Below are 11,760 nucleotides of genomic sequence, written 5' to 3'. Positions count from 1 at the left end.
GCCTGTGCTGTGTTGTATACTATTTTCCCCCTAGCGCACCAGAATTCCCATGACACGAGTCAATCGCACCTTTTGGAGGAGTAATCTACGTACGATGAATGTTATTTTCCATCAAAACAATATGGAAGAATCCTTTGTGTCGGTTGCAATGAATTTCAAACACTGTATAGAGCAATGTGGCCACCTAGTGGAGAAACACTGGTCAGCGCTGCTTTACATCCCATTCTTAGAGTTCCAGGGCCCAATGCCAAGAAATATCCTTTTGTGGTACTCTACTCCAGTAGTTCTCTAACTTTTTGGGTTACTGTACCACCAAGTTCATTTTGTTCCCTGAAGTACCCCTTCATTTGCATTTCACCAGTAACCTATGGTCTTTTGAGTCTCTTCAAGTATTCCCTGTGGATAGGTAAAGTATCCCCCAGGGATACCTGGTTGAACTACCGCTCTACTTAACAGAGCCTAGTGCATTAAACCTTTTTTTTGTTATTGAAGTTCGGAACTGGCAGCAATATCCGACAGACTGGTGTTGGCAAATTGTTTTACTCCTGTGTAATGTTGAAATAATTCTTGAAGTGTATCAAATCAGGTCAAAATGATAATCATACAATTGGGGCCCGTATTAGCATCTCAAAGTAGGAGTACTAAAGCTAGGATCAGTTAAGAACAAATTCTTATTTTCAATGACGGCCTAGGAACAGTGGGTTAACTGCCTGTTTACTAGTCCAACACTCTAACCACTAGGCTAACCAACCCCAACCCCCCCCCCCTTCCTCCCGTCCAAGCCGTGCCCTGGGAAACGTTGGGAATAATTCCCTAGTCTATTATCAAAACTTTAACGCTGGGAATCATTTCTCAAGGTTCTCTGGCTCCGAATGTCCACTATAATTACCCAGCATTCCAGAGAGCAGCCTGGTCAAGAGGACTTTGTCCTCGGCTAATTTTAGCGATGGTAAATTTGTCCTGCAGCTGTGAAAGTCTGGCGTTCATGCCTCTTGTTTTATACAAACAGATTAAATATGGCTATAAAGAGGGGTTATAGAAGAGCAGGACAAATGGAAACTGATACTGAAACTCAACAAATGATTGACCCTGTTGCTCGATAAGAAGCCAGTAAAATAAAATCCCAAATAACTCTGAAGTGTGTTCATAGGTTAGAAGATATCAGTCAAATACAGTGCATGATACATATGGGGTGTATATATTGAGTTTGTGCTTGTTTTACATTTTGTCACAATTAGTACGAAGAGGATCAGTGGTCTTTACCGTACACAGTCAATATACAATATAGTGCAGGTAGAACAGTGAACGTTGTCAGTGTGTAAAATAGAATCGCTCTACTTAAAATATTAGTAGATAAGACATAGCTTGCAAATTCCTATCATGTGTCACGGGTAAATGTGTTTTTAATGGCAGACAATATCTTTTACATATAAACATGAAAACATTTGGAACACTAAAGATACATATTTTCATTGCTTTTTGCTAAAGTGCGAAGTTTACAAAAATGTGATTGCAATGACACCACCCCAATACAATCATTCACGTTAAACAAAGATGCATTGAAAATGAGCTAGACAACGTTTTTTTTGTGAATTAGCAGTTAGATTTAGTTAAACATTTCAAAACATAAATCTGAGATGTTGTAAAACACTACACACACAGATTCGGTAAACCAGTGCAAAACGTTTTCAGTTTTCGACCACATTGCCAGGTAAAAAAGATAGGTCCTATTTTTTATATTTATCAGCCCTTCTGTTTGATAATTCTGAAAGGGAATGACTTTCCAAAAATTAAGAGAATTCCTCTCTGGCTTACTTTTCACAGTCTCCTAACTCACGAGTTGACAGTGATAAATTAAAGCGGTCTTTCCTTGACAATAGACATACACTTGTTTGGCAAGATCACGTTCAAGGTCTCCGCCCGGTTTTCCGATAACGATGTATCACGCGTCTGTCAAAACACCACGCAGAGAGAACGGTCGCAAAGTACATCGTTGGAGCATTGTGTAGATCCTGATAGGCTCGAAAGAAAGGGAGCGCTGCTCTCGGATCAGCTTTCTCCGTTCAAATATTTCCTTAACATTATAATTATTTAACAATACTGAAAACGGATCAGCTCTTGGAGAGATATTCCCACCTACTGCTGCAAATATTGAGGCAGTTTATTATGAATAATGCTTACCCACAATGAAAATGCACTAAATCACCGATTTGACACATCATTGCGAATGTGTGAATATGTTGAGACAAATACTGACAGTAGCCTACAAGTAGCAAAATCAGGGGTGCAACTTTCACTGGCGATGGGGGTGACATGTCCCCCCCCCCCCTACATTCTGGAATTGCATTTTTTGTCCCGATTATTTGAACATTTTATAACATATTATTGATATAGGCCTACAGCCTACTCTTTATATTTTAATGCAGTCATCTTGACTGCATTTTTTATTTGAAGCATATTTTTCTACGTCGCTTGTTTGTATCAATTGCAAACACATTGGCATCTTTGTATTTGTAGTCAACTTTGTTCTGAAGTTATCGATGTCACAGAGACACTATCACACTGTGATTCAAAGTTTAGCAGATATCTCTGTGTATAAGGGCGAAAAAGCATCTGACACACTTAGCTGTTCTAGAAGTTGTTCGATTACGAGCGTTTTCAATTGCGAAGTTAGTAACAATGGTTTTGGGAAGTGGTTTTGGGAGGTGATTACAACATCAGGATTCACATGGTGTGTCTGCCTGTTTGTATTGTATGCCAATGAAAGTGTCTGCGTGCCTCTGTAAATGTATTGTATGTGTATGTGCGCGTGCGCGCGCGTGAGAGAGAGCAAGCCTACACGTGTAGAGCATTTGTCTAAGCGTGCGTTTGTGGGTCACTGACAGGCAGCCGTCCTTCACATATCTCTCTCTCTCTGAGCGACAGACTGGCTGTCATCTGTCCCACTTAGCTGTCCCCAGCAGCCAGTCAGTGTCACAGAGCTGATAGTGTGGCAGTGACCCACTCATTCTCAGGTTTGGCACAAGGCCCCCCCTGTCTCTCAGGGAGAGACTCAGAGACAGCAGTCAATGTCTCTGTCACAAATGGCACCTTATTCTCCTATATAGTGCACTACTTTTGACCAAAGCTATATGTGCCCTGGTTAAAAGTAAAGGGGGATACGTAGTCAGCTGAATGCATTCAACTGAAATGTGTCTTCCACCTTTAACCCATCCCCTCTGAATCAGAGTGGTGCGATGGGCTGCCATAATCAACATCCACGTCTTCAGGGAACAGTACCTTGCTCAGGGGCAGAATGACAGATTTTTACCTTGTCAACTCGGGGATACCATCTTTCGGTTACTGGCCCAACACTCTAACCACAAGGCTACCTGCCGCTATATAGGCAATAGGGTGCCATTTAGGACGCATCCAGACACATGTCTCAGAGTCGCATTAGGGGATTAGTCCTGAGGGCTAAATATGAAGGCACTAACCCCTCTACAGCTGTGTTGTGCCCGTGAATCCATGTCTCAAAACCATGACTGAGACCCATACTAATGATATCTAAGTGCCAATGTGTATGTCAATTGTTCCTCAAGCATCCATATTTCAGGACTTCTGATTAGCTCGAGTATTCTGTTTCATGACTTGTGATACTTTGTAACTTTGTTGACTTGTGCCATGCAGTGCTCAAATTAGTCCACCACAACAGACAAAGCCATAGTCATCCCATTCTTCTGTGTGTGTGAGTGTGTGTTTGAAATGATCCAGGAACAGTGTGTGTGTTGGGAATTGGGGCTACACAGCCAAGTCATCGGGTCGCACACGGCTACTGGAGCCGCTGGTCTTGCTCAGACGCCTCTTGTCTTTCAGGTAGTCATTTTGGAAGCCGTTTTGGAGCAGCGAAGGGGGCGGGATGCAGGCGTTGGGCGTGTCGGCGTGCCCCTCATAGGTCATGTGCAGGAAGTCTTCCTTCCCCAGGTCATCGTGGACAACACGGTGGCGCTCAGTGGCCATGTTGACTGAGTTCTGCTGGTGGGCCAGCCGGTTGTTGAAGGGAGGGCAGCTAGGATGGGGGTGGGATTGGGTGTGCATGGGGTGTGTGTGAGGGGAAGAGCTCACACACTGGCTGAAGTCTGGGGGCGGGGTGCAAGGCATGGACGGACGGGGTGGGCTGTCCGGTTCAGCGGCTATGACCGTAGCACTTGAGGGCGTGCGTCCTTGTAGCAGTTGATGTTGCTGTTGTTGTTGCTGTTGTCGTTTACTCCTCAGAAACCTCTGACACTGCTTAAAGGCCAGGTGGTAGAGCTCCACGGCGCTGAGAAACAGCGACACGCCCGACACGGCCAGCATGAACACGATGAACACATTCTTCTCCGTGGGCCGCGAGACGTAACAGTTAACCGGGTGGGGACAAGGCCGACTGTGGCACACGTACAGGGCGTTGAGGAAGACCCCATAGAGGATGTACTGCACCACGATGAAGACCACCTCCATTAGCGTCCGGATCAGGATGCTCAACACGTAAGTCTGCAGCAGCGCCCCGCGCAGACGCACCCTCCCTATGCCGCTGCCCTCCTTCCCGCACTCTCCCCCCTTGTCTTCCCCGTGCTCCAGATAATGCTTCTCCTCTCCTCCTTCCCCTCCTTCCTCCCCGTCACCTCCCCCCTGGTCCTCCTGCTCCTTGCGCCGGCGTTTCTCCTCCATGCGCACCGTGTGCATGGCGTGGCCCATGTAGATGAGCGAAGGCGTGGACACGAAGACAATCTGCAGCACCCAGTAGCGGATGTGGGCGATGGGGAAGGCCGTGTCGTAACAAACGTTCTCGCAACCAGGCTGCTCCGTGTCGCAGGTGAAGTCTTCCTGCTCGTCGCCCCACGACGACTCAGCGGCCGTGCCCAAGACGAGAATACGGAAGATGAAGAGGATGGTGAGCCACACCTTGCCCACAGATGTCGAGTGTTCCTGCACCTCTTCCAAGAAGTTTCCCAGTAGACTCCAGTCGGCCATCACCCGTCACACACCACACCTCTGGAACGGCCTGGGAGAGAGTAGAGCAGTCAGGGAACAGTCAGTCATCATCTATAACTACCATCTAGCCTGGTCCCAGATCTGTTTGCGTTGTCTTTCCAACTCCGATGGTCACTGGTATGCCATTGACGATAGGAGTTGGAAAGACATAACAAACAAATCTGGGACCACGCTAACTACGATCTACTGCACTTATAGATCAATGAATTACATTTCTGCATTGAATGAAGGTGCTGTTGTTGTTCTGTGGGATATTTTATTTGTGTTTCTTTTTTTAGGACTTTTGATTATTCTGTTTCATGGCTTGTCACACTTTGTGACTTAATTCACTTGTGCTACGCAGTGTTGACTTGTGTTTTTATTTAACTGGTTTCCAAGTATCTCTTCATTATACCAAAGTATTCTGTGCTATGCTGAGCTGCTCTGTGCCGCTCAGTACCTTACTGTACTGTACTGAGCAATGCTGTGCTATACTATACTGAGCAATGTTGTGCTGTATAGTATTGAGTGATGCTGTGCTTTACAATTCTATCCTGTTTTGTACCAGGCGATGTGTTTGGGGCTGTGGAGTGGGTATATTAATAGACTTTTCTCCCTGTGTGACCACAGTGGGCTCAGTAGACTGGCCTGATTTGGGCCAAGTATGTTCCCACAGCCCTGCCTGCCTGGCCCAGAAATCTGGGGAATCGGATGTCAGTTTTAAGGAAGGCTAAAGTCAACAAAAACACAGAAATAAACATGTCACAGGGCTTCTCTTTGCATTACTTAGCCTGGGAAAATGAGACATACTGATTTACATTTCCTTTGGTCAGAGATAGGTGGTGCATATTTATTGACACATTGAAAACAAACAAAATCAATAAGGAAGTGGTGACTGGTAAGATGTAAAAAAAAAAAAAATAATTAAAGAGCTGAGTACTAATAAATCAATGGACTTTGTTTCTGTTGATGGAAATTCATCCGTTTCAGAACTGAGTCAAGAAATTTCCGAAGGACCCAATCCCTCAAAAGCATTTTCCAATAACAAACGTCATATGGTCATATGACAATATACAGTAAATAACGATATTATTTCTAGTCTAGGAAAGTCTTCTTCTTCTTCTTGATAGATATCTTGGTAGATCATTTATGAACACCTGAGCTGACCATTTCATCACCCCCATGAACTCTACTGTCAGCTCTTCTCTCTGCGCATATACTGTATATCTGCACTCGAACTAGCAGCGTTACCTGTCACGATACAAAAGCCTTGGCCCTTGCAGAGCAAAGGAAACAGCTACAGTGCCTTGCGAAAGTATTCGGCCCCCTTGAACTTTGCGACCTTTTGCCACATTTCAGGCTTCAAACATAAAGATATAAAACTGTATTTTTTTGTGAAGAATCAACAACAAGTGGGACACAATCATGAAGTGGAACGACATTTATTGGATATTTCAAACTTTTTTAACAAATCAAAAACTGAAAAATTGGGCGTGCAAAATTATTCAGCCCCTTTACTTTCAGTGCAGCAAACTCTCTCCAGAAGTTCAGTGAGGATCTCTGAATGATCCAATGTTGACCTAAATGACTAATGATGGTAAATACAATCCACCTGTGTGTAATCAAGTCTCCGTATAAATGCACCTGCACTGTGATAGTCTCAGAGGTCTTTTAAAAGCGCAGAGAGCATCATGAAGAACAAGGAACACACCAGGCAGGTCCGAGATACTGTTGTGAAGAAGTTTAAAGCCGGATTTGGATACAAAAAGATTTCCCAAGCTTTAAACATCACAAGGAGCACTGTGCAAGCGATAATATTGAAATGGAAGGAGTATCAGACCACTGCAAATCTACCAAGACCTGGCCATCCCTCTAAACTTTCAGCTCATACAAGGAGAAGACTGATCAGAGATGCAGCCAAGAGGCCCATGATCACTCTGGATGAACTGCAGAGATCTACAGCTGAGGTGGGAGACTCTGTCCATAGGACAACAATCAGTCGTATATTGCACAAATCTGGCCTTTATGGAAGAGTGGCAAGAAGAAAGCCATTTCTTAAAGATATCCATAAAAAGTGTTGTTTAAAGTTTGCCACAAGCCACCTGGGAGACACACCAAACATGTGGAAGAAGGTGCTCTGGTCAGATGAAACCAAAATTGAACTTTTTGGCAACAATGCAAAACGTTATGTTTGGCGTAAAAGCAACACAGCTCATCACCCTGAACACACCATCCCCACTGTCAAACATGGTGGTGGCAGCATCATGGTTTGGGCCTGCTTTTCTTCAGCAGGGACAGGGAAGATTGATGATTGTTAAAATTGATGGGAAGATGGATGGAGCCAAATACAGGACCATTCTGGAAGAAAACCTGATGGAGTCTGCAAAAGACCTGAGACTGGGATGGAGATTTGTCTTCCAACAAGACAATGACCCAAAACATAAAGCAAAATCTACAATGGAATGGTTCAAAAATAAACATATCCAGGTGTTAGAATGGCCAAGTCAAAGTCCAGACCTGAATCCAATCGAGAATCTGTGGAAAGAACTGAAAACTGCTGTTCACAAATGCTCTCCATCCAACCTCACTGAGCTCGAGCTGTTTTGCAAGGAGGAATGGGAAAAAATTTCAGTCTCTCGATGTGCAAAACTGATAGAGACATACCCCAAGCGACTTACAGCTGTAATCGCAGCAAAAGGTGGCGCTACAAAGTATTAACTTAAGGGGGCTGAATAATTTTGCACGCCCAGTTTTTCAGTTTTTGATTTGTTAAAAAAGTTTGAAATATCCAATAAATGTCATTCCACTTCATGATTGTGTCCCACTTGTTGTTGATTCTTCACAAAAAAATACAGTTTTATATCTTTTTGTTTGAAGCCTGAAATGTGGCAAAAGGTCGCAAAGTTCAAGGGGGCCGAATACTTTCGCAGGCACTGTACTTCCATGTTGAACACTACTAGCACACATAGCTCACTAGCTGCCGATTCCACATCGGCTCCATGAGCACAGACAGTGCTGTACTGTAGTGTGTACTCCAGACTCCCCCCACTCACACGCAAACAAAGGATTAACTAACTAGTGTCTATTGAACAACGTTTCATAATACTTCATTTCATACAGTAGACACACGGTGAAAACCTTTATTCAACTAAATAGCATATGTAAAAAGACAGCTATACAAACTTGATGTTTGACAAACTATCCAGTACGATAATTACCGTTGTACAGGCTAAGTGGTTCAAGTTAAGGTGGCGTTCACTGCTAAGAGGTCGTGTTCAGTCTTACCAGCAGAGACAATAAACCCTCCTTGGACTAAAATCCATCTGGCACTGAAGGTTGTATTATTTTTCAGACTATCAGTCTTTCTATCTAGACGAGACGGTGTATTACTGTAACTTTCTAGCATTTCCTGAAGGGCATGACCAATGGAAAGTATGGAGCTGCAGGATCTGTGCTCTTTAAGCTCAAGTGAGGGTGTGATTAGACTGTGTGCGTGTTCGCATGTGTGTGTATGGGGGGCAGGTAGCCTAGTGGTTAGAGCATTGGGCCAGTAACTGAAAGGTTGCTAGATCAAATCCCCGAGCTGACAGAGGTAAAAATCTGTTGTTCTGCCCCTGAACAAGGCAGTTACCCCACTGATCCAAGGCTGTCATTGAAAGTAAGAATTTGTTGTTAAATGACTTGCCTAGTTAAATAAAGGTTTTAAAAATTAAGTGTGTGTGCCTGAGGGAGAGTGGACCAATAGGGGTTCCCTTCTTTATCTACAGCAGACCAGTAGTTTGTGTGGCAGGATGTTTTAAGTTCTAGTGGTTATGGGAACTATGGCTGAGTGGAAAGTAGTTTATTTAAGACATAATATAAATAATACTGGCCCATATTGGTGTATAGAAACAGTTATTCAAACATGGCAAAATAACCTGGAATTTATTTCTAGGGGGAAGAATAGGTTTTTACTGCTGATGCAGTAAATCAGTTTGAGAACAGTCATTGAGACTGACTCACTTCCCATAGCAACTCACATCCCTTTACATTTCTGTCTGAGGGGTCTTGGTCGCCATCCTGTCTCCCCATAGGCAGTTGAGGAAGCAATGTCAAACAATATGATTTCCTACTGCCAAGGCACTTAAAAGGAAATCGCCCATACTCAAGAAAACAAGTTTCAAAAAACCTAATCTCTGCGCTATGAGAAAAAACACCAACCCTTCAATCGTTTTTTTTCTCACACCAAGCAGTCCTGCTGTGTGTTTACATAAAAAAATATAAAAAAATATCCCAGACCAGCTTTTTATGGTTTTCGTGCTTGTTGGCACTTTGCAGGCTCCGTCTTACTTAGATCAGCACCAGGACAATGTACCTGACTGGGGTCTTGGCAGCTGGGGGTACTTTAGGGAGGAAGAAGGTGCTCCCTCTGCCCTTCCGCCCTCCTCCTTCTGTTGTTTACCTCGGAAAGGAGAACAATGATGCTCACTTTACAGTGCTTGGTGCTTGTCTGGAGTCTATAGAAATAGGAAAACTAGAATGGACAAAGCCCCTCAGACCACGGCAATGTCACGCTCATGGCTGGGAATGTCCCTTATGGTAATTGTATTTCTGTGCTGGTGACACTGAGGGCAGCTGTTGAATGGAGAGGGAAGGGGGAAATACCCCGAAAACACCCCGGGACACCTGATAGGAGAGGACAGGGTGGTTCTTTCTGTTCTGTGATATAAGGAAAGCACAGCACACAATCCTTTATTCTGCTTTTTGTCATATGTCTGTGTTAACCAAATAATGGTGTCATGGCATACATACAGTATGGTCCCTCTAGGTCAGTCACAGCAACATGATGATTTTGACTCATGCCTTCCTAGCAGACTTGGCTCTTAGCCCCTTGACTAATTTGAAATAGGGGAGACAGTCCACTGGGGCCTTCGCCTTTCCACCCTGCTCATAAATAAGTTATTATTAACATAATCAATCCTCATACAGACCACAAATGAACAATTTTCCCATCAGGGATAGTTCACATTTGAAAGTAGAAAATAAGATAAAACTTCAAAAAGGTGAACCATCCAGCAGGGTTTACTCAAGTCTGGTACCTGAACGATAGCTTTCTGTAGAGGCACTGTAGTGGTAGAGTAAACCAGCCATGACTTCATTATGTTATGTCTTGGTAGACACACACACACCATTTACTCCCAGTTATTGAGACCTGGGAGCTACAGACTAAAGGGTTTGGACATTTGAACATTTGGATCATCTTTAGCCTATCCTTATAGTCTATCAGCAATTCCACACTTCACTTTTAGAAGTCTGACCAATGAGGGTATTGGACTCCTCCCGAATCGTTCAGTCCCTTTTACTTACTTACTTTTAAGAGACTACTTAAGACCATTTCTTTTCCAATTTCAAAGAGCATAGTCCTATATCTTTAAACAATTTGTAGAATTAGCTTTGACTGAATAACTGCCATTCATCATTCAAAGCTTTGTTATTATCAAGCGACTTGTTTAAGTGTCTAAGGTCAACTGCTTCTACAAAAGGTTAACGAGAAAGGTATATATAGTGTGTGTAAAGGTGTCAGCACCATCTAACTGTGGATGTCTCAGAGTTTGTCTGACATCATGTCCTTTCCTTTAAGCTCCAACACCATTCTTTCATGTCACTCAAAGCCCATTGAATACTTTTGGCCACATTTTGCCCCAAGGTCACAGGACAATGTAATATTAAGAGATTACATCAGGATAAGGGTCCACCCATTACTAATAGCAATAGTCCAAGCTCTGAGAAAGTATGACTTCCCTATTTTGACTGCTCTCTATATTGTTTGGCTTGCTGGTCTTTTCCTTCCTATGTCATGTTTGTTTTATTTTCGGCATGATCACCAGCAGCACAAACAAAAAAGTCTGAAAGACAAGGAGGGTTTTGTGTCTTTGGAGACAATGCCAGAGTAGTTGACGAAAAACTGCTTTTATATGTGTTGGCTGCAATCCCTTGGTCTAAAAGAGTCAACTTTAGATCTCAAATTCATCTGACAGGTCGGACAATATTTCAGTACTAACATAACAATGCTTACTCCTTCAACATCACAGCAGATGCTACAGATCTACATCCATGCATGCACACACCAGTGGTGTAAATTACTTAAGTAAAAATACTTGAAAGTACTACTTAAGTAGTTTTTTTTGGTATCTGTACTTTACTACTTATACTATGGACAACTTTTACTTTTACTCCACTACATTCCTAAAAAAATTATGTATTTTTTTCTGTGACACTCAAAAGCACTCATTATTTTGAATGCTTAACATCCCTGGTCATCCCTTCTTCCTCTGATCTAGTGAACTCACTAAACACAAATGCCTCAATTGTAAATGTGTCTGGTTTGCTTAATATAAGGAATAACAAATATTTTGTACTTTTTCTTTTGATACTTAAGTATATTTTAGAAAGTACATTTACTTTTGATACTTAAGTATATTTAAAACCCAAATACTTTTACTCAAGTAGTATTTTCTGGGTGACTTTCACTTTTACTTGAGGAATTTTCTATTAAAAGGTATCTTTACTTTTACTCAAGAATGAAAATTGGATACTTTTTCTACCACTGGGACACACACAGAGACAGACAGACAGACAGACAGACAGACAGACAGACAGACAGACAGACAGACAGACAGACAGACAGACAGACAGACAGACAGACAGACAGACAGACAGACAGACAGACAGACAGACAGACAGACAGACAGACAGACAGACAGACAGACAGAGACAGACAAACAAAGT

General features: G+C 42.9%; 1 protein-coding gene across 3 annotated transcripts in view; it reads right to left on the bottom strand.

Annotated features, from left to right (window-relative positions):
• Positions 1-3,313: 3,313 nt before the first annotated feature.
• LOC112253933 (gap junction alpha-5 protein) overlaps positions 3,314-11,760 on the bottom strand; it is a 53,538-nt gene continuing 45,091 nt past the window's right edge. For 2 of the 3 annotated variants that reach the window (XM_024426061.2, XM_042297055.1), the window contains one exon: positions 3,314-5,023. In XM_024426061.2, coding sequence (XP_024281829.1) covers positions 3,781-4,992 — 1,212 coding nt within the window. In that variant the 5' untranslated portion in view covers positions 4,993-5,023 and the 3' untranslated portion in view covers positions 3,314-3,780. Of the gene's footprint in view, positions 5,024-9,346; positions 9,489-11,760 lie in introns of all 3 variants that reach the window. The other variant, XM_024426060.2, reaches the window with a different exon arrangement.

This window comes from Oncorhynchus tshawytscha, linkage group LG14, assembly GCF_018296145.1.
Source record: "Oncorhynchus tshawytscha isolate Ot180627B linkage group LG14, Otsh_v2.0, whole genome shotgun sequence".
Classification (NCBI taxonomy): Eukaryota; Metazoa; Chordata; class Actinopteri; order Salmoniformes; family Salmonidae; genus Oncorhynchus; species Oncorhynchus tshawytscha.
The sequence above is the reverse complement of the archived record's forward strand: the minus strand, read 5'-3'. Positions and strand labels throughout refer to the sequence as shown.